The sequence below is a fragment of the Hyalella azteca genome, unplaced genomic scaffold, assembly GCF_000764305.2.
Source record: "Hyalella azteca isolate HAZT.00-mixed unplaced genomic scaffold, Hazt_2.0.2 contig10249, whole genome shotgun sequence".
Taxonomy (NCBI): Eukaryota; Metazoa; Arthropoda; class Malacostraca; order Amphipoda; family Hyalellidae; genus Hyalella; species Hyalella azteca.
The window spans coordinates 22,457-45,502 of record NW_025940295.1 but is presented as its reverse complement, the minus strand read 5'-3'; the positions used below and the strand labels follow the sequence as shown (position 1 = coordinate 45,502).

At 35.9% G+C, this 23,046-nt stretch overlaps 2 protein-coding genes and 1 long non-coding RNA gene across 9 annotated transcripts; 2 read left to right on the top strand and 1 right to left on the bottom strand.

The window, feature by feature from the left end:
• Positions 1 to 616: 616 nt before the first annotated feature.
• Positions 617 to 8,290, top strand: LOC108675059 (39S ribosomal protein L9, mitochondrial). 3 transcript variants are annotated; one of them, XM_018163042.2, is made up of 6 exons: positions 617 to 692; positions 915 to 1,135; positions 4,927 to 5,107; positions 6,690 to 6,856; positions 7,227 to 7,427; positions 7,802 to 8,290. In XM_018163042.2, exons 2-6 carry the CDS (start codon positions 1,022 to 1,024, stop codon positions 8,099 to 8,101), a joined length of 963 nt encoding a protein of 320 aa, XP_018018531.1. In that variant the 5' UTR covers positions 617 to 692; positions 915 to 1,021; the 3' UTR covers positions 8,102 to 8,290. The 3 variants fall into 3 exon arrangements, with proteins under 3 accessions (XP_018018531.1, XP_018018533.1, XP_018018532.1); XM_018163044.2 differs by having other exon boundaries at positions 620 to 656; XM_018163043.2 differs by having other exon boundaries at positions 620 to 731.
• Positions 8,291 to 8,346: 56 nt separating this feature from the next.
• Positions 8,347 to 12,682, bottom strand: LOC108675061. Of its 4 annotated transcripts, none has more exons than XR_001931084.1 (4): positions 12,605 to 12,682; positions 10,717 to 10,799; positions 9,289 to 9,400; positions 8,347 to 9,036 (listed from the first exon to the last, which is right to left on the bottom strand). It is a non-coding gene; the product is annotated as an uncharacterized LOC108675061 (long non-coding RNA). The 4 variants fall into 4 exon arrangements; XR_007156920.1 differs by having other exon boundaries at positions 12,503 to 12,644; XR_001931085.2 differs by having other exon boundaries at positions 12,522 to 12,644.
• Positions 12,683 to 13,406: 724 nt separating this feature from the next.
• On the top strand, positions 13,407 to 22,944 carry LOC108675058. Of its 2 annotated transcripts, none has more exons than XM_018163040.2 (10): positions 13,407 to 13,476; positions 13,933 to 13,983; positions 15,189 to 15,207; positions 16,588 to 16,766; positions 17,724 to 17,874; positions 18,026 to 18,131; positions 19,051 to 19,182; positions 20,055 to 20,167; positions 20,913 to 20,976; positions 21,249 to 22,944. In XM_018163040.2, the coding sequence occupies exons 2-10, from the start codon at positions 13,933 to 13,935 to the stop codon at positions 22,093 to 22,095; spliced, it is 1,662 nt and encodes a 553-aa protein (XP_018018529.1). In that variant the 5' UTR covers positions 13,407 to 13,476; the 3' UTR covers positions 22,096 to 22,944. The 2 variants fall into 2 exon arrangements, with proteins under 2 accessions (XP_018018529.1, XP_018018530.1); XM_018163041.2 differs by having other exon boundaries at positions 13,434 to 13,453.
• Positions 22,945 to 23,046: the final 102 nt, after the last annotated feature.

Sequence of the window (23,046 nt, the reverse complement as noted above, 5' to 3'; positions counted from 1 at the left end):
AATTTTCCCCCCGTGATTTTTAGGGAGTGTTTCTGTAATACAAATAATGTCTATCCGCTCGTTTTCAATCACAGTTAATAGTTCACTTCTTTTATTCAAAACGGAATCCGAGTTCGTGTAAAAACATTTTAAAGCTTTTTGTGCACTTTCACTTTGATTCATGCGTTTATTTCGTAACAGAAGCAGAGAAGTAAATTGGAATTATAGGTTAGTTTCATTTTACGTTGCTTTATCCTTTAATTTATAACCGTTCACGAAGAAACTGCAATCCGGAATTACAGAAAAAATAATTCTCTCACGTTGTTTTTGTAATCTGTTTGTGATAAACGGTATCTCAAAAAAAAAAAAAATTTTCTCGGGTACGGGGCATGTGATACAAGAATTTGTTTTCTATGTAATGAGATACCAATTTCCTATGGAGATAAATGTGAATTTGATTAGCAAGCATTAAATATAGTTTTTTCAAAAGTGATTCGTTGGAAATTTTATTTCGGGTCCACGTTTATACCAAATCAAACTTTTCCCGAGTCTTCATGAAATTCCGACAGCAAACCATCCGCGACTGCGGACTGCAGAGTGTGCTCACTGCTCATTCGCGCCGCCTCGCCTCAGTCATAGTCATAGTCAGCCTCATACCGGTTACACCGTTACAGGAGGTGCTTGTTTATTAGTAATGCTGCAGTTGTAGCCAGGTTGTTTACGCGAAAGCATGATCTGTCATGATATCTTGAGTGAGAATAATTTATACTTTGTAATTTATATAATTGAAAGGTTCAAATCTTCATAAAAATATCTGGAATTCAATAATTATTCAATTACTCAAGTAGCCTAGGTACAAGACAAGCTTAGTGACTTAGTCAAGCTAATCATTGTCGTAATGACGTAATGCGACTAACAATTATTTCATTTTTCAGGTTTGAACAAGAACAACTGCTGTCAATCCTGTCATATTTGTCAACAAGTGCAAGAATAAGAAGAGCATCATTTTATTCTATTTTGGGCACCTGAAATATAGTCCGATATGGCTCATCCATTGTTCAGACTTGCTCATCTTATTGGGCAAGCTGGAAACAAACAGATGAAAGCTGCTGCATCTGGATCAACAATTTCATCATCCCTACAGCTACAGATTAGAGTAATTATCAAGTTAATTTAAATGTTAATCTGTTTGAAATATATGAAAAATTATTTGTTTTAAGGGAAATATTATGGAATGGTCTTACTTGATTATGATAGTTGACATTTGGATTTGATTGCACCATACATGCCAGATGGTTAATCTTAGACTCTATTAGTAAGTACATAAGACAATCACTAAGTGGAAAATTGGACAGAAGCCACCTGTGAAGTAGATAGGAGTGCCAGTGGATCTGGCTAATTTCTATGGCCTTTTCCCAATTTTTCTTCAGTGAAAAATGCACACTTTTATCTGTGATTTTCAAAAATCACCCAACCCAAGAAATGATTATTTTTGCAATTTTGCCCAGGATTTCAGGAAAATATTTCCTGTTTTACTATTATAAAGACTTCAAAGGCAAAAATTCTGTAAATTTAAAATTTTGTGGTGGTGGCTCAGTCATTCAGGTTTTATGAAAATTTAGAAAGGAGATAGCCTAATTCTTTTATGGGATTGGGAACAAGCTTGAAAAGTTCCTGTTATGCTCTTCTCACTGACCACTGTATTATTTGAGCTTTCAAGTTACATATTTTAGTAATTTTTAGATATTGTAGCCTAATAATGAAGCTATTTCAAGTATTTGATGGGAAATAATTCATTTAGTGGCCTGTGGAAAATTTGCAGCTCAAAAATGCCAGGAAAGCTCTACTTGCGGCTCAAAAAGTATAAGGATATGTTTTAAATGCCTGACTTCTTGGCAAGGTCATAGTGGCCAATATGAGACTTTTTAGTTGCCTTTTGTATGTGAGCTGCAAGATTAGACCAGCATAAAATGTATCCAGAATTATCTTGTTGGAAATATCAGAAACTGGTTATATAGCAAAACTAAAAATGTTAGCTAAAAATTATCTTGTTTTTCTCTATTTTGAGCCCCACTAGTTTGGGCTGCTTGATATTTGAAGGGCAATGCAGTATCAAAATTCTCTGAATTGTAACCAGAGTTATGTTGTAAATAATATGTAGGAGTTAGATAAAATAAGGAAATGCCTGAGAAATCCACAAAATGTACTTAAGAATGGTATAGGTCCCTCTTTTGTGGCCATTGCTGCCTCAATTCTCTGTGGCATTGATTCATACAAATTATGTTTTGTTTCCAAAGCAATTTTAACCCATTCTTCAGTTGAAATTCCCTCCATCTCTTTCAAAGACGATGTTGGCAGGAATTGACTTCTGACTTGCATCTCTAAAATTGACCATAAAAGCTCGATAATATTCAGGTCTGGTAATTGTGGTGGCCATATGAGATGCTCAATTTCATCAGAATGTTCATCATGCCATTTTTAACAATTCCAGCTGTATGGATCAGGGCATTATCATCTTGAAAAATGGCATTCCCTGCTGGAAGTAGTGCTTGAACTGTCAGATGAAATTGGTCCTCCAAAATTCCTAAATAGTCATGGCTGTTGAAATTATTCTCCTGCCAGATTTCCAAAAAATATCACCCTAAACCATCACAGATCTCCTTCCATGTTTTAGGGTTGGGAGTAGGCAGTCAGGTCTAAATGACTTTTTTGGCTTAAATGTCTTTAAAGTAAACTCAGCCAGACATTGGAAATAAGGTTGGCAATGGTTTGTCAGAGAAAATCACATTTTTCCACTGCTCGAGGGACCAATTCTGGATTTTTTTTAAACCTCCCTCTTAATGCTTTGAAGCATTTGTACTTTAAAACAGAGGTTTTCTAATTGCAGCTTTTTCATAGAATCCAGATTTGTGCAGCTCTGGGCAGACAGTCTTTATGGAAGCTAGGTTCTGTAGGTGTCCATTGGGGTCTGCAGTAATTTAACAGCCATGGTATTTCAATCGTTCCTCACAATTTGATTAAGGTAACTATGGTCTATCTCTAACAACTCTGACTTTGGGCAAACCTGTGCTCTGCTGGGGATGTGTTTCCTTCTCTTTCAAAAGCAGTCATTACTTTTGAGATGGTATCTCTAGAAACGCCTAGCATTTAGGTAGTTTCTGTCACACTAGCACCAGCCATATGGGCACTAACAATTAGGTCTCTTTGAAAGTCAGAGAGGTTTCCCATTTATAGGTTATGGACACCATAATTTACTAAAAATATCTGTGCAAGTATTAAATATCAATTAGCTAAAACAAAGCCCTGATAGTTCTCTCATATTCTACAGACCCCCAGCACCCCCCACATGCATAAACTTGACAAACCAAATATGTGCCAAGCATCTTTTCAATTTCTATCATTGTCTCGGTTTTTGTTCTACTTATAACCAGCTACTCTATTTCTACCTCTAGCACTTTTCCCATATTTCCTAGTGGCACACTCAGTGCTGTTAATCTTCTTTTGCTATTTTGATTTGGGTGTTGGTGCATCACCTAAGATCTTCAGATATTTGCTCACTTCCTGCTCCCTGGGGTCTAGAAACTGACCTTTTTTCAAGTTTATCTTGAACCATCTTGATAATGCAGAAATCAAACTATGCATACCTAGTGATATGGTTTTGAAATCAGTTTCTTGGTTGATCTGTTGAAGGTTTGACACATGATGGAATAAAATGCATCATCTATTATCAATAATAATCTGCTACCTGCATTGATTGCAAAGACTGTTTTTCTGTGTCAATCATTAGCCATTGGCAGGATGGAATTCTGATGATAGAGGTTCATGTATTCTATAATTATTATTATTATTATAACCGCTATTATGATCTAGCTGTATATATCACTTTTTTACTCTAAAAAATCAGCTCAGTTTTAAAAGAAGCATCCACTTTGAAGTCTTTGACACAGACTTCATATATGCTTGTCTGATCATCTATTACTTCTTGAACAATCTCACCTGGATATAGTTCACTGTACACAGCACAGTGATCAGAAATTGAACAAATATCCTTAAATATTAGTCAACGTAACAACATCAAAATTTATGTCTTCAAAAGTTTCTGAGGAAAGCTTCAAAGCCACAATTTTAATTATTTCTCTACACTATAAAGCTGTGACAATTGTATTTCATACATTTCCTTAACAAGAATCATCCAACATAATTTTCACAGGCATATTCACATTGTTGTGAGGGACCCCAGTTTGTGTGCATTGGCAAAGAAATGGGAAATTCCTAACAGGAGGGGAAGGGGGTGCTTTCAAACCCCCTATTCCTGAGTTTAACTCTAAAATGAATGTTTCATTGTTTTTAGTTTTTACATTTACTTTTGGGCACTGAAATGAATGGCTTATTGATTGGCCCATGTTAAGTTTTGGCAAATCAATTAAAATGGCAAAGCAATGAATTAGTACCTACCTACAGTCCTTAGGTTATTTTAATGTTTTAACTATGTAAAATTGTGAAAAACACATTATAAGAGCTTTTTTCACAGTCAACTGCTGTGCTTTTATTATTTTACTGGTAGGTACTGTGTTTTACATGTATATACGGTGGTACACCTTCTGTTTCTATCTGTTGCAAACATTTCCTTCATTTAGTTAGTAAATAAAGACACTAAAGGTTACATGAAAAGATATTTTGAAATGGTAGCTGATTGGGTGATCAAATTTAGACAATTGTTTTTGAAAACCCTGTCACAAACAATCACCTTGTGTCTCATTGAGTGGCAATCCCCATTTCCCAACCAAGTTTACTCTAAAAATATTGTAATTTAAATTTATGAACATCTGTAGTAATGTAACTGGTGAAATAATGTTTTCTTATACTATCCAATGGTACTACTTATGTGTTCCTACTGCAATAATCAAGAATATCAAATTATGGTAATATTTTACAATTTTTTCCCAGCATACACACGTTGTTGAACACTTCACTCCAAAGACTTACCAAACAAGATTTCCTGAAAAGATGCCAGATGCTACTCAGTCGCACAAATTATCTGATCCTCGCTACATTTACAAAACAGTGCGGCAAGAGAACAAGATGAAGCCTGAGCCTTTGAAAGTTCTTCTACTGCAAACTGTTGAAGGTGATATCAAATTCACACGAGTCATGAGTATGAATGCAACTAAATTATTCATTATTGCTTCTTAAGATATTGTGGTTGTTCAAAATTTGGATTCAGTAATTAGTGAACTAAACTTCTTTTTAAACATTTGTGCTCCATGGGTACACAACATAGCCAGTTAGTTTTAAAATCACTTGTTTGCTTGAATCGCAAGTTAACCAGGAATTTAAAAGCAAAGAAAATACCACAAAAATTCACCATATCTTTATAAGAGAAAACGTTTTGGAGTCCAGCTCCATTGTCAATTCAAAACACAAAATTCTGTTCAGAAAAAGTTCAGTCCTAGAAACACAAATAAATCAATTAGTAAAGTAAAATGCACTAAAAATAAATAGATAAGACATGAAAATAATGCTAGTAAACATAAACGGCCTATCTATTTACTATTTCAAGAGGAAAGAAGCTAAAAGGGGCATTTAGACTAGGCTTTTGTTTGAATATATACAGGGATTCTAAAATTCGTAGATCACTAACAATATCTGCCAAATGTCTTCCGGATGTAAATCTTCATGTGTTACTGTTAACAATTTTAGAATCGTTTCGTTTTTCAGGTATAAGGATACCCTACCTGTTCTTATGCGATTGTCACTAGTTTACAGATATAGTTGTCGCATCAGCGTACGTCGGTATGACGGCACGCAATTTCTATACTAGGCTGGCTGAGCATAAGGGCAGGAGTTATAGAACAGGGAACCTACTTGCACATCCACCTCATTCTGCTGTACATGTTCATGCCGAGCAGTGTAACTCCTCTGTATCTGATAGTGATTTCAAAATTCTAGCTTCCGCACCCGGTGTTAGTGATCTGCGAATTTTAGAATCCCTGTATATATTCAAACAAAAGCCTAGTCTAAATGCCGCTTTTAGCTCCTTTCCTCTTGAAATAGTAAATAGATAGGCCGTTTACGTTTACTAGCATTATTTTCATGTCTTATCTATTTATTTTTAGTGCATTTTACTTTACTAATTGATTTATTTGTGTTTCTAGGACTGAACTTTTTCTGAACAGAATTTTGTGTTTTGAACTGACGATGGAGCTGGACTCCAAAACGTTTTCTCTTATAAAGATATGGTGAATTTTTGTGGTATTTTCTTTGCTTTTAAATTCCTAGCCAGTTAGTTATATTAGATAAAATGTATTATTGCCATTCCACGAAGATTGAATTAAATCTTGACATGAGGAATCTAGAAAATTAAATATCTTGTTTCACAGTCATGGGTTTAGAAAATATAATGTATTATCCAATGAGAATAGATGAATTTTCTGTATTCACTGCCTTGCTTTGTTTATCAAGCATGGAAAACACTAATGATTAAGAGAAAGAATGTTTAATGGACCAATCATTCACTGATTAATATTATCTTCTCAGTAGCTCCAATTTTTCTAATATTTTTCTTTTCCATTCTAATCATGTGCATAGAACCATAAATGCCCATACAATGTGATATTATGTCCTTTAAACATTAGCAAGATCATATCATTTCATTCCCTACAGAAGATCATTACATTTCAGAAGATAATATACGTACGTTTTTCTGGCAGGCATTGGTCAAGCTGGAGACGTAGTTAGCTTATCACCATTCAAGGCTCGCAAGAACCTCCTGCTCCCTAAGCTTGGTGTTTATGCTTCACCGGAGAACCTGGAGAAATATGCGCATCTCAAGGAAACTGGCCGAGAAGATCAACCATCATCTATATATGCTAAACAGGTGAGATAAGTTCATGAATTACGTATGTTGTTCAATAATTCTTTGGTATTCATTTCTTTATTTTTCCCATCTGGAAAGATACTCATCTATGTTTGTAAAATTGACTATTTTTCAAAGAGGTTAATTTTCAAACGAGTTTTTCAGAAGAGTTTGGGAAAACCCTTACATGAAGTCACATTCAACTATTTATTTTCATGTATACCGTATCACACGAAATAAAAACCTGATTTATCTAGATTTTTCTATGACATCCTAGAAAATACTTGACCAAACATCGATGTAACTTTATCTACCTATATTGGATACAGGGATACATGCGTTTTGTAATATTTTCAATGAGCTTTTGCATAACTTTCCTCATGTTTTACAGACTGTAGAATTCCTGGGAGGTGCATATGTCACTGTTGTCATGAGCATACACGTGCCCTGGGTCTTGACTGCAGAACATGTGCGCATTTCCATGAGACGGATGGGTATTATTGCGCCCGCCCATGCCATACAATTGCCTCCTAAGCCTCTGGAGGGTCCAAACCTTGACTATCAACAGAAATTTTTCTACGTCACTGTAACGGTGGGCATATTGCTGGGAATATATAGGAATTTATACTGTTACTAGATGAGAAATGATATCCTATTTAACCTTCCAAATAAGCATCTTGCCTCTTGCACAAATGATAACAACAATGACATACTTCTAAATTTCCGCAAAAATTTGCCCTGTCACTCCTCCATCACACCGGAAGTATGTATAAATTGCCCTCAGAGAGCAGTTCCCTGTTTGAGACCCACCGACGTAGCATCTATTTGAACAGATTAGGATAACAGGAAAGTTCCGACATGTTTATTAGCCTATTACTGAGATTATGGGTCATTCTTGGCGATGATAGTTAAATAATCATAATATGAGTAACAGCTCGAAAATTCAATTTCTCCATTATTGTGCAGGTGAATAACAAAGAAAGGGTAAACGTCAGGTGCAGCATCCACCATGTGACTGCGGATTACTCCCGTAAACTGCCCTTCACTTCATTGAACCACATTAATGAACCTCCCATAGCAGTGTTTCCTGAAGACCAGGAGTATCTGACAGCGTTGTACAACCAGCGACCTCCCCTAACAGCATATTCTGAGCCGCAGCTCACCCCGGAGATGGTGGCACAAGGGCTGACCAGCACAAGCCATCTTGACAAAGCAGAATTATTGTCATTTGCCACCCCATCTACGGCTGCAATGCCTGTGGTCTGAAGCAGAAAACCTTCAAGAAATTAGGGAATTGATCAAATAGAAGGTCTTGCAATCAATCGAAATTGCTGATATTCTCTGAAATAATTAGAAAATTTCTTACCAATTTTTCATTAGGCTTCAAATTTACAATGTGGATTTGTTTTACCGCTAACCTTATGCAATGTATAAATAGATACTTCCATCAAAAATTGTTCTGTATCGTTGTCCTCACTAGACTAGATGAGAGGAGAAAATGACAAGGCGAATGGTTGCTTGCAATTTTTTTTTACAGATTACCTTTTCTAAATTACCATTTTTGAATGATCGAATGCACATTGGAGTAAACACAGATCGGTTTCAGATTTCATTAGATTCTTCAAAATTATGACAGATCGCATCGTGATGGATTAAAAACGGTTAGAAGATCAAAGCGAGTTTCAAATTGTCAGCCACAGACCGATTTCTTGACTTTGCATCATTGTTCTGAATCATTGAAGTTGAAAATATAGTAAAAGCCATATGGTTCAGATAAGAAGTAAAGAAACTTTAATCGATGTCGATATAAAATTAACTTGGCTGAAATTTATTGAGGTTTCTCAAGAACTACTTATGTACAAATTCACCCTATATACTGCCATACATGCCTCCTACTGAATTTTTCAAGCTTGGGAGAAAAAGCAAGTTGCAATGTATTTTGAAGCTTCAAGCCAAGAAGGCAGTGTAGGTAGAAGCATAATGCAACAAGGTTTATTAGAGAAGATTTAGAAAAGTGTTATAACTGACATCAGCTAAAATTATGGATCCCAGGAATCAGAATGGCTCACTGTCATGTATCTTTCATCCAAAGTAACATCTGGTCTCTTTTTTGCAAAGGCTTCCTGTTCTTCTAACAACTTTTTCTTGAATTCCAATTTTTGTGAGTCATGAAGAGCTTCCTCATGTCCAAATGATTCTTTCTGAAAAGTATATTTAAATTCAATACATTAGCTTTTACATGCTGAATAAGAAGATTTAGGCTTTTGGATTATATTTCCAAAACTAAAAGTACCATTTCATGCACTAATAAAATGCAAGACGCTCATGATATAGTACTCACAAGCTTAGTTATTGACAATTAATTATTGATTCAACTCAATATACACAACATGAAAGCCAATAGAAGAAACGTTACAATCTACTTCACAGCTATGATTTCAAATATAACTGACAATACTCAGGTAGGGGTGTCGCAGTAGAAGTATATTCCGTTCCGTGCGGGCAATATCTTCTCGAGCAATTTTCAAGTCAGCTCGGGTGATCCTTGGATAAATCCGATTTTTTCTGAAAAAATCAATAGCAGTGCTAAAAGTGTTAGGATTTCAAGAGATCAGATACCTAGATGTGGCCAAAATTAGCAATGAGATGCTGCAAAATTAAGCCTCATAGAAATCAGTAACCATTAAAGATTTAAAGTGCTAGCTTGAACATAAGTTGCTGTCCATGAGGTCTCAAACATTTGATATTCAATAAGGTGTTAGATACCAATTTATTGATAAGAAGTAGCAATACTATTGAGTTTAAATACACAATCTATTACTGTCCAAAAAAATTATTCATGGGTTAGGATAAATGATGAACATAACTTCCAGAAAGTAGCATTTGCCCGTCCGTAAAAAATTCCCAGGAGTTAATGATAACTATTAGAAGCCTTGAATATTTGCATCATTGTATGGTTTTAATCTGAGGATTGATTGGTTATTATTGAGTCAAAGGAACAAGCCAAAGGTCCTCAATTCTCAACCTCTGAAATATTACAATACAAATTTTCTAATTAGGTATAAAATCTATAAATCATTAAATCATGATCAAAATGCCAAAACGAAAGTGGCAACTAGCTTTATTCACAATTAGATTATTGACTCAACAAATTAAATTAGTTGTGATGATACTTTAGAGTTGATGCAAATATAAATTATTTATTTCATAAATGAGTTATATTTTGAGGTCAAACAAAGACAAATTGAATTAATTGGGTTGTTTGACCTACAGGCAGAAAAGTCATCACGGCCTTTTACTCATTACCATACATACAACACCATATAAAGATGTAAAATATTCATTTAGTTGTACATTACTAATACAGGAAAATCTTGAAAGTTTACAACAAAATACTTATTCACTGCTGAAAAAACTGGCAAAAGACACCTATGACTGAGGCAAAAAAAAGCCCTTGCTTGCAAATATGAATGTCACATATTCGCCAACAGTGCTCATAAATCACAAAAAAAATTTACTTACAATTTTTGAAAAATTCTGCTCAATATTCCAGATGGTCATCATTAAATTCTGATATATCTTTCTCTTTTTGAAAATTACATGTAAAAATATGATTTTTTTGTAATTTTTGAAGAAAATTTGGCAAGAACTGTAGGATTATTTAAAATTATCAATGAGAACAAATATTTTTGTTTCATTACTTACCACTAGATTGCTTCTACCAAATTTTCCAGTTCAGATTGATGTTAAAAGATTCTCTAGTAATGTTGTTTATAAGATTTGTAAAATTTCCATTTGAGCAAGTGAATAAATTACATTGGCAACTGAAGTTTGAACTTATTCTTATTTACTGTAGAGACTAATTTGAGAGTCCAGCTTACCCTATATCAATTTTTCCAGGTGCTATCTGTTTCAAGAGGCAGCTGAAGAGTCTCATGTTTGATTAGGGGATGACTCCAGTGGCCTGAAAAGTACAAATTACAATTAAATTAAATTCTATCAATCATAACATCATTATCAACATTTTACAATAAAAAATAAAATATCACCTTTCAAATTTACTGCAGAGCTTTTTATTCTATTTCAGGCATGGAATATATCTACTTGGCAACTTGGCAAGCCGTGACTGGATTTTTCGAGCCGTGGCCTCAAGGGTTTGCCAGCCGTGTTTTCATTTCTTTGAGGCAGTGCTTCATGGGTTTGCCAGCCATGATTCCATTTCTTTGAGCCATGAATTCTTTATCTTGACCCACTATGCAGAGGGTGGATGCAGCGTCGGCAATATATGGATTTTTAAGCCCAAAGCGTCTTAAATGTGTCGGCAAGATCTTGTGAAGGCGAAAATTTTGCCGATAATGCGTCGCCGTAGGTCTTTAAATCTTCGTTCACTCTCTGCACAGTGGATCTTGACCATGAAAAGCTATTTAAGACCCCCAAACTTATTATTTACAAAGTCCCATAAAAAAACAGTCACTAGCAGTCTAGCATTTGTCTTCACTTAAGTTAAGTGGCAACTGATCAACTCAAGTGATAAATGATACTGCAGTAGGTGACCACACTGATGTGAGTCACGTGACCGCAACTATGCAATCTTCATGGAGGAAATGTTTTGAGTTGACTTGTTATTACAATCTGCATGCTATTTTGGCTGGAGGTGGCAGCATTGAAGTATGTATATTGTATACTACTGCAGATAGCAAAAGTTGAAAATTTTGTGAAATGACACGTTTGTCGTTTCAGGAGCAATTTTTTCAATCAAACAAAAATTTATGACATTAGAATTTATACTACTGAAATTAGGTACATGCAGGGTGGAATTCTAGAAATGGAAGTTCACTTACATGGTGGAATTCTAACATATAGTGCTCAAAGGTACTTGTGGGCGGAGTCATGTCATCTCTCATCTGTGAGTGGGCGGAGTCATGTCATCTCCCTATCAACCAATCACAGCTAGAAAGCAGATAACATTACAATTCCATTAACCAATCACAGCTGGAAAGCTGGAAGGGGCTAAAATCACAATCCCATCAACCAATCAGGCAATCACAGCTGGAAAGTGATAGGTTATGTATATGATATGATGGACTGAAAGTGCAAAGTTCCTGGCCTTTCCAAGCTTTCAGGTCATGCTTTCCAATATGCTATGTGTACTGGTTAATTTAATATCCCTCTAGAATTCCACACTGGGTACATGATATTAAAGCAGCAATATTTCAGAAAAAATATGACTTTTCCAGCCCTGTTCTATTAACCAAAATTTAATGGTCAGGACTCAACCTCACTCAGGCCTATGTAAGTAAGAAATATTCCTGGCAGAATTAATGTATGTAGTTAATAGTTATTACAATTACTTATTACGTTAAGTCGTTAAATGTTTATTGAGCGTCTCTGCAGACTGCAATAACTGCATCAGTGCATCTGAGACTGAGCATGCTAATGTGAGTCTGACTGTCTGAGACCCACATCACATTAGGGATTAGGCTACCATTCCATAGGCTGGTTATGCCGGTAAGTTGTAGATTAATTATTTGCTCAATTGCTTATTCAAATTGCTTGCAAGTTGCAGGTGGCAAATTTAAGAGGTTAGAGGTATCACTATCAGGTATGAGTCTATCAACTTAAATATTTGACAGCTATGTTGATAATGAAGTTGAACTTAAATAATACCGAGTTACATACGGCTTACGTTGATGCCGAAACCTGATTATCAATTATCGTTGATGCCGAAACCTGTTTGATAATGGAAAGCCTGAAACTAAATTTACTAACCAAAAGTGGGAACAGAGCCGTGGACCAATTTCGAATCTCATCCTGAGTCGCGGAAAAACGTGAAGAAAAAGACTTGAGTATTTTTTGCTTTGATAAAGTTAGGAAAAAGTTTTTAGCCTATAATTTTTTTGACGCAAATTTGGCGATAATAAAGTGTGCTCTAGTCTGGAGTCATTATTGCCATGCTTTAATTATCAATAACTGCTCCATATTATTTAATTCAATGAACTTAGCGATTAATTTTTTCTGATACTTTTGATTACCAATGATCTTCATAAATCCTCGTTTCATTGAAGTATTGAAAATCTGCCAGTCTTATAAACTATTTATTACAGAAAAGAATTCAGGATTTAAAAAATTTCAAACTTGAAGTTTACATTGTAAAATGACGGAAAGACCGGATCGTAATAAATTTATCCACTGCATTATTTTACGAATTTTAGATACACTTGAACCAAACAACATGGAGAATTTGCTCGAGGCAAACGGTATATATCCTCGAAAGTTATTGGTACAGTATGAAGTAGGTATACAGGATAGACAGCGACACATCCGCGTTCACGAATTGAAAATAGTGGGTAGAACTATATATATATCTTCATACAGATCAGGGAGATGATAGTTTGAATCCTTTCATATATATTCTCTGATGAATTTTCATTGGCTTAATAGCCATACGATGTCAAACGAACACAGGGACAGAAAATAATATATCTCAGGTGAATCATCAGGCTAGACTTAGATTGATTCAAGGTCTTTTAGGAGGCACGTCTCACCTGGAGCTGGTCTAGTCATGGGTGCCCCACTCTCGGCCCACTCAGTGAGGCTCGTGCCTTTGACTGAAAAGGAGTGAGTTGACTTTCACTCGCAAGGTATAAAGGCTATGGGTTGTGAATCAATTCAACTGCTAATGAAATACTTATTTTGCTCAGTCTCCTGTGAATTATTTTTATAATACTTATAGAATAATGGTACAAGCAAAAGTAATAAGACATTCCATGTTGGCACTAATAGTGACGTAGCATGGACACTAGTAATACTCTCGGCGCGATGAAGTCACCTTTGTTGGCTCCAGGAGTTTCGTCATAGATAACTGAAGCTATATACGAGTCTATAACTTAAAAATATGCATATTTGAGTCTTTGATGATAAATTTAAACGAAATGTTCGAGAAGATAAGCATTAGTTAGAGAAAACACTACTGTATATATTGCAGTAAGTGTAAATTATTATCCAACCTCTCGTCGTCATTTTTAAGCTTCCATTCGTTTAACTGTTGTTTGGTTCTGATGTATTCCTAACTAAATTATATAATCCTCATCTTACAGATGCGGAGACAGATTTTAATCTTCTTAGCGGTCATCGCAGTGTCTCGAGCGGTAAGTATTTGCAGGAACTTTATTTTCGCGCGACCTTGCCTCAATATTATTTACAAGTTCCGGAATGAAGTACGGATGTACGAAATTTTTTTTATCATAATCTGAATGATTATTGTGCTAGCCTCTGAGTATCTCTGAAATGCGAGAAATTACATATTTTTAAAGTTTTCATTGCTATAAGAGAAGATTCTATAGATGAATTCGGATTGAATATATGAACATTAAATTTCATATAAATAACATAAAGCGGTTCAAATTAAAAGCGTTATCCTGGCTTCATGTTTATTTTTAAATTAATCTACCAGAGAAAACTCCCAGAATTATTTATCTACTATGGAAATATCATACATTCCATGAAAGTTTTATCAAATTTTTATTCCGAATTCACTCGCAAGAATTCCTGTGCTCTTAGCAAACGACAATATTGAGATAAGAAGCGCGCTGTTGTTGAACAGTCTGCCCTACAAGGGCTTTGTAAGCGATAAATTTCTTACGGTTGACGAAATAAATGGACTTATTTTTTTGTTCGTTGTCTGAACGTTGGAGGACTCTATGCTTAAGCTTATTAGAAAATCGAAAGTTCTTACCTCTTAAATTAATGTTTTACCAGCGTACAAAGCGTGCGGTTAGTGAATTGATTCGATATATGATTTATTTTTGAGATTTGTATTCTGGCGGCATTTGTGAATAAAATTTAAATTTAAGTTAAATGTAATGGAGTGCAACGCTATCGTTTCACAGAAGTTCATGAAATAAATCATTTGCCTATTGTAAACCCTGACAATGTTTGTGTTTCTGTGTTCGTATACTAGTTGGTATAAAATTATTATATTAAACTGGTTAAGTTACGTTAACATTCCAAATAAGTCTAACAAGTGTATAGCTACTCAATTGTTTTTGCAAGTTCAGCCAGTTTCAATATTGTAACACGACTAACCACTTTATATTAGTAACTATTTTCATTTTTCTACTATTTTCATTACTATTTTCATTTCAAACCCTGATTTGCCGTCTCACTAGTGAAATCATTTGTTCTTTTTTTTTTTTTGATCTCACGAAACAGTTTTATTTTTTATAATTTAAATCGTAGATGCTAAGCAGATCAAGATTTTAAACGCATCTTACGTATTCGTTTATTCTGATCTAAAAATTCACATGCTCAATCACAAGACAGTCGAGTTTTAACTAAAATTTTTTCTTTTCAGATGACGCTCGACAAAAATCGTGAGTATTTATAAACTACTTTATGTGAACAAATTAATACACAAGAAAATCAATTTGTGAATAATTTTTTCGCAGCGATATAAAATAACGAAAATTATGATGTTGATTGATTTTAGGTTCATTTAATTTCCGTTTTGATGTAAAGCAATTTATTGGGATTTTAGTTTCATTTTAGACACACTATTTCATGATACTTCACTCACCCGTACCTCTTCAGATTCTCAATTTGTTAACTTAACGCCCTGGCATTACTTACGCCTATCGACGTTCACACTTCGCGCATCCTTATCAGTTTCGTCTCTTAATTTGCACGCTTCGCATTCTTACGTCACTTCCGTTACTCAATTTGCTCTCTTTGCATTCTTGCGTCACTTCCGTTACTCAATTTGCTCACTTTGCATTCTTACGTCACTTCCGTTACTCAATTTGCTCTCTTTGCATTCTTGCGTCACTTCCGTTACTCAATTTGCTCACTTTGCATTCTTGCGTCACTTCCGTTACTCAATTTGCTCTCTTTGCATTCTTGCGTCACTTCCGTTACTCAATTTGCTCACTTTGCATTCTTACGTCACTTCCGTTTCTCAATTCGCACACTTCGTATTTATGTGTCACTTCCGTTATTTAATTTGCTCACTTTGCATTCTATCGTCACTTCCATTTCTCAATTTGCGAACTATACACGCATGGGTCTCTTACGTTGTCCAATTTGCACGCTTCATACGTCCATATCATTCCTGCGTCACGATTTGAACACTGCACTCATGGATGATATTATTTCCAACTTCAATTCCATCTTCCCAAGACTATTAACTCCAATCGTCCGTTTCACGTTACGCATCACATCACGATATGCATATTGTTTAAATATAAAACTATATATGTTTAAACATTAAACATCTATTTATTTTCCACTTCATGATGTACGCGCTTGACACATGCATTTACTTGTCCACCTCGCGATACACGCGCTTTATTTATCCGCTTTCTCTGTCACCTCACGATTTCATCGTTTTATACGTGACAGTCCGCACATCTTCAAACAGTCCGCATTTTCAAACGGTGAACGCGCTTACCATCGATTAACCTTGTTTTTCACACACTCCAAATGACCGCCAATTACTTTCATCTCATAAACTTTATAATCAAAATACTATTCATCATTGCCATCTTGAAATATACACGCTCAGCATCCTTTTCGCCTTTGGGTTTTTACACATGCCATCACTTCCACCTTGGAATTTATTTATTCTTTTCTCCATCACAATTTGTACACTAGAACAGGGGTATCACTAGGTTTCAAGGGCTGAAGCCCGCTATAATAGGATTGATGACACCACTGCTCTAGGTAAAAATATTAAGTAAAGTTTATTGCCCATTTAGGCGCCACGGACTCATGTGACCGAGTCGTGTGCCGAGCTGGGCGTGAGTGCGTCATGTCAGGCGGGGAGTCGCAATGCGTGTGCGTCACGCGCTGCCCCGACCACTACAAGCCCGTCTGCGGCTCCGACGACAGATCGTACGACAACTACTGCCTGCTGCACCAGCGTGCCTGCCTAACCGTCAGTTATCTAACCTAACCTAACTTCATCTCGTCTACCGTTAATGCCGATAACGTTACCTACTTACATAAGCCGCCGGCCTTTAATATTAACGATAAATTTTATAAACTGAACCACTACATTTTAGCGCGATCAATACAGCTTCTTAGTCATCTTGTGGTTATCAAACCGTACAATAATCGTAATTCTTACCAGTATTTTACGGTTTTTTAGTGACTAGCGACGAGGTAAGGATAGTTTTTGCTTGCTGAGTGGCGACTTATATTGACTTTACAGTACCGCATTTACTGAACGATTGATTGCAATTTCTTTTCTATCGTTGTTATTGGATTGAAGTTTTATCACCGTAGAAGTGTCGATTCGGTAGTTTTAACCTGCTATTTGCATAATCAATTTAAGCGTATAAATTGTACTAGGCCTATCATTTTGATGTATTAAATTACTGTATTCAGTATTAGAATGTGTCAATTTTGCCTAATTCCATCGTTGTGTGTGGACTCTATATTATATTATTGACTATGGTATACTAAGGTTACTAATTTAATGTTATCATATTACTAGTACAGAGAATACAAATTTATTATTTAGATTGAAATTTAAATTCTTCTTAGTCGATTTTAGAAAGAAGTTTAGTTCGAATGCTTTTTAACCTGCGAGAGTTGCCTCGCTGTAATCAGTCCACAATACTATCTATTGACTTTTCAAAAAATTTCTATCATTATTTGGCTCAAATTATATTTTAAACCGATTATCCACTACAAATAATTCTCTGAATAATCCTTCAAAGGACGTTCCTTTTCAATGACTTTTTTTTTGCTGCAAAAAACTCGGAGATTATTGCGAGGTAACTCAGTTTGAATGTATTTTTCTTGGTACATTGAACTCGTACATCAATTTTGTTTTATGATTATATTAAGCTAATGTTTTTCTCTCCATTAACTGCGTGCATTTATACAGGGTGAACCCATAAGCGTGGAGCACACAGGATATTGTGAGCGGGATATCCAATTAGCAATGAAGGAGTTCGGGATCACCACGACCCGTGCCACCACCGTCGTCACCACCACTCCATCACCCCACGTTTCCACCACCACCGAAGAGAGACTTTGTGAGTGATATTTTGAAGGTATTTTCGGTCTATGCTGTTTTTAAATGAAATATAACATGCACATCTTCTATATCAATGGTTATCACTAGGTTTATTTAATAATTGTGTATACATTACATGGATAAAATTGCAAATGATTTGTCCACACCAGCTGTGTGCTACGGACCACAACGGGATGCTATGCGCAACACAGTCATCAGCCACTGGCAGCGCAACATCCAGCTGCAGCCGTGGCACACAGCCAACATGACCTACAGGTGCGTTGACATCCAGCTACAGCCGTGGCACACAGCCAACATGACCTACAGGTGCGTTTACATCCAGCTGCCGCCTTGGCACACAACCAACATGGCCTACAGGTGCGTTGACATCCAGCTGCCGCTTTATCAAAAGGATATACTACGGGGATCTACAAAAGGATCTACAATACAACAATTATAATCCCTACAAGAGTAAATTTTTTAAATTAGATCAACAACATATCATATTTAAATATTTCGGAGTATTGCTTTTCCATACATCCCTTTACGATGAGTTTTCACTTTACGATCTCACTTCGTGAGACGAATGCGTTTTGTAATATATATCATGTCATTAATTTCAGTTTCTCCAACATTAAATTCATAAATGCTCATATAATTTGTTTGTTTAAATCGTAAGTTAAACCAGTTAAGTGAACGTAAGTAAAGGTAAATTTGTACGCAAAATCTATAGCCATATTCGATTTTGAATTTTGATTAAATTTAGATTTGAAAAATTGAACTGTTGATGGAGCTGGTTTCTGAAACCTTAATGAAGAGTTTATGAATTTTTTCTCGCTCTTTTCGTTGCTTTTACATTATTCTAAAGTTCTCAGATGCCTAGACGTTAACTTTATTGAAATAAAGCATGACCTAAGCTTCTCATGTAAAAAAATATTCTCAGCATTTTACAGTGGTAACAGTTCAGAGTACCATGATTGGAGCAGAGAGGCGCGGGTTCGATCCCAGCTCTGTGCGCCAGTTTCTGGTCAAAATCGGCAAGGAGGCCGGGCGGTTAAGCAAAGCAGAATTGTAGCAGTGAGTTGCGAGTTCGAGACCGCAAAATGCTGTGAATGTTCTGCGATGTTAAGAATCGGCGACAGGCCTACGGCCTACTAAACGCTGAAACCGCTATTGTTATTATATTGTACACCAGGGAGTCGCTGGAAGGTCACTTCTTCGCGTGTGACAGCAACCGCGACTACGCGCTGCGACCCTCTGAGCTGCTCGACTGCCTCTCGACCGTGCCATTCCTGCCCAGACCTGAGCAAGACCTTACGGTTACTAGGTGGCAACTCCATGGAGAATTAAATTTAATTTTAAATAATAGAGAATATAAATAATATATATAAATATAATTAAAAAAATTATTATATTAAATGTATTAATTTTTTAATCATATATAATATATAACTTTTATTATTATTATTATTATTATTAATATTTAACTATAATATATAACTTTTCTCTCAGAATTTAAGTAAATAATTCACTTTTAAAATATGTAGTGTTACCACATGGTTGTATTTAATCCTTGTCTGACTGCATATGTACAATTGTACCACCACTCGGTACGATTGTAACGTATAAAATAATGCAGCCTGACGAGGGTTAAATGTGCACCATACTCAGCACGTTTAGCAATTATGAATTGCTGGAAAATACATAAAAGGCTTGCCGTTCAACCGGGAGTTTCGAGGTTTACTCTTTACTCCAGAATTAATAAGTAGGCAAACTACCAAGAACTTACGCAGGATAAATCACCATGCACTCACTATTACTAATGAAGACCCTAAAAAATATAACTCAGTACTCACTGCAGTGAGTGACAGAGAGCGCATTTTCTCGTCGACGAAAACTTGAGGTCACGGACGGACAGACAGACGGACAGTTCAGGAGAAAGTTAGAGTTGAATAACGATTATCTCAGGAGAAAGTTAGAGTTGAATAATGATTATCTCAGGAAAAAGTTAGATTTTAATAGTGATTATCTCAAAAGAAAGTTAGAGTTGAATAATGATTATCTCAAAAGAAAGTTAAAGTTGAATAATGATTATCTCAAAAGAAAGTTAGAGTTGAATAATAATTATCTCAAAAGAAAGTTAAAGTTGAATAATGGTTATCTCAAAAGAAATTTAGAGTTGAATAAGTTTGTGCGCAGGACGCTGTGTGTGGACGCCCTCCTAGAGCTGGTCGACAGCAACAGGGACTGGCGGCTCAGCCTGCAGGAGTTCATGCACTTGTTGGACCCGCTCTACCATCCCATCGAGAAGCGTAAGTTTCTTTATATCTAAATATTTTCTTTTATATGAGTAAGAAATTTTTGTTAATTTGTGTTTTCCAACATAACGGTGAGCCTCAGATACTACTAATTAATCTGTGACCTAATACAGGTTACATTTGTCCTAGAGCCAGACCTTAGGAGTAAGGTAACCTAAACCTTAGAACTAAGGTAACCTAGACCTTAGAATTAAGGTAACCTAGACCTTAGGACTAAGGTAACCTAGACCTTAGGACTAAGGTAACCTAGAACTTAGGATTAAGGTAACCTAGACCTTAGCACCAAGGTAACCTAGACCTTGAGACATAAGGTAACCTAGACCTTAGGACCAAGGCAACCTAGACCTTAATACTAAGGTCAGTAAACCTAAGATCTACTACTTTATCTAGGTTAACTTTCTATGAATGGCACAGCAAACAGATATAGATTATCGAAGACATAGGGAGAACATAGAAAATCTTCACTAACATATAAATTTTTGCGAACAAGATGATGCAAGTTGTATCAATGGCACGTTTCGAACACAACACCAAGTTTGACTGCATGGAAAATTTGAAAATCTGTTTACTAGCTTTCACGCAAATTAGTTCTAGCACTCTGCTGAAAAACGACAGCTTCCTGATTATCAATTAATATCGATGTGTATTATGGTTGCTTGCTTGTTCATTACACACAACCCACAAATTATTGAAATTATTGCATGTATTTTTTTGTAAATCGCATTCACACTTTTTCCAGATTGCTCGCTTGAAGGAAAAGCTTACGATGAAGGTGCAGAAGTTCGAGTCGAATGCAATCATTGGTAAGAAAGTAAATAAATATATCGGTTAAATAAAAGCCCAGCACGAGATTTTATCATAATGTGTGTCATATGACATATTATTATTTTGAACTTTTCTTAATGTTCGTTAGGAAAACAATGCTAAGATAGAACTATAGAACCTTTAAAAAATCGGTGTGTGCTTAAAAATTTATGACAAGCCACAATAAAAAAATTAATTCAAAGGTTATAGAATGAAAGTTACCTTCCGTATTACCTACCTTTAAATTCGATTAAATCATTGTTCTCGACAGTATATGTGCCACCGGAAGCTGGGTGTGTGCCACGCACAGCTGCCCGCCTAAGGATACGAAACCCAAGGAGAAGGACGACTCCTTCGGATACATGGACACCAAGTACGACCTCAAGAATACCATCGACAAGGACGAAGAACTCGATGATGATGATGATTATGACGAAGATGACGATGATTATGACGATGAAGAGGACGAATCTCCAGAAAATAAAGAATCCGCTAGAAAAAGTGCCAAGAAAGGATCCGACTTGTTGAACGCTTCCGACAAGAAGAAGCTGGATCACTTGGAAAACAATATCCGCAAATTCTACTCTGATTTGGAAAAGTGGGAGAGCCCAAAATCTAAAAACAAAACAATTGCTGGTACCAGCACTTCGCCAAACACCATTCATGAGGACTCATCGTCAATGTCGGAAGAATCCGATGAAACTTCATCGGAAGAAGAAGAGGACGACCTCCTTGACCAGTATGACGATTTGCTGGAACGAAGTCAACGAATAAGGGACAGACTACGAGCCATCCGGACATCTATTAGCAATATTGAAAATCACAGGCAGCTTCCGACTACTCGAACTACTACCCCATATCCTAGTCGTTTGGGTCTTTTGCAGTCCACTACTACAACCAAACCCGCTAGGTTGGATCATTCAGGCTTGAACTCCATCAATCACAGCCGTGCACCGATCAGCCGAAAACATGAAAAGTACCAGCAATACCAAGAAGCTCTCCGTCGTAAGCAAGACAGGCGCAGACTTGCGTCTCAGACCGACAACGATATTTGGGAGGATCAATGGAAGGCTAAAATACAGAAGCATCACCACGAGCGACTCGGTAACGCTCTGTGAGAAACCGGTGTGGTTTTACCGTCATACGAGTCGAAGAAAAAATGGAGAGAATAATAAAACTCAAAAAAATTTTCGAGGTTTTAAGAACAAAACAGATCATGAAAATCTAAAAAATTTCTTTTCCTAGGTGGATTTTGATATTTTAATTGCTTTGCAAGAATTGAATTAAAAAAAAAAACACAGTGTGGGCTCCACACAACCCTTCCAGTGTCTACTCAAGTTATATAATTGGGTAATAGTTTTAGTTTGGAGTTTTACTTATCAGTAATCCCAGCGGTTTATTGATTAAATTGTAATAATGCCTATTTTCAGTTTCCACTCAGTAAAATGCCCTATTAGTCTCATTATTCGTTCATATCGCTACGATGTGCAGTATACATGTATTAATCATTACGTTGTATTGCTATCGATGCCTATAGCTCACTCATAGCTCCTTACCCGTAGTTTTTGTCGGAATTTAAAATAGTCTTAGCGATGTAATTTAGCTAGACAACTCATACATTCCTTAATACGTTTAAGTTCATTTAGGTCGCTATTTATCACAAAAATATTTTTTTTGTAATAAGATGTATTTGATCGCCGAGAAATATGCTAAAGTCCCTGGCTGAATCATTAAACATTTATTATTCAGAAAAAACAACATTTGAACTTCTTTGTTTTATTAATATTTGATATCTTGCTTTCTAACTCCCCGAATGTTCCCTTTTATACAAACAATTCCAAACGAGTGAATTTCGCTAGCTATTGTCCTTAATTAAACGCTTTCCCGCTAACGCTTCATCCTTCAAGAAAATTGTATCCTTAAAAACTAACCTGAGTGTTCCTACATTGATATATAATGGATATTCTGATGGCGTTTTTATCCTTCATTGGGGTTCAAGGAAGAGAGTTCTGCCTTGACTATGTTGAGGAATTTAGACCCTAATAGAATTCTCAGAGGAAAAAATACTC

Excerpts from the sequence above, each read along its gene's own strand:
- LOC108675058 (XM_018163040.2), top strand. The coding sequence starts at position 13,933 with ATGCGGAGACAGATTTTAATCTTCTTAGCGGTCATCGCAGTGTCTCGA. Across the intron at positions 18,132-19,050 it reads ACAGCCAACATGACCTACAG|GGAGTCGCTGGAAGGTCACT; the intron begins GTGCGTTGACAT and ends ATTGTACACCAG. Across the intron at positions 19,183-20,054 it reads CAAGACCTTACGGTTACTAG|GACGCTGTGTGTGGACGCCC; the intron begins GTGGCAACTCCA and ends GTTTGTGCGCAG.
- LOC108675059 (XM_018163042.2), top strand. The coding sequence starts at position 1,022 with ATGGCTCATCCATTGTTCAGACTTGCTCATCTTATTGGGCAAGCTGGA. Across the intron at positions 5,108-6,689 it reads TCTACTGCAAACTGTTGAAG|GCATTGGTCAAGCTGGAGAC; the intron begins GTGATATCAAAT and ends TTTTTCTGGCAG. Across the intron at positions 6,857-7,226 it reads CATCTATATATGCTAAACAG|ACTGTAGAATTCCTGGGAGG; the intron begins GTGAGATAAGTT and ends CATGTTTTACAG.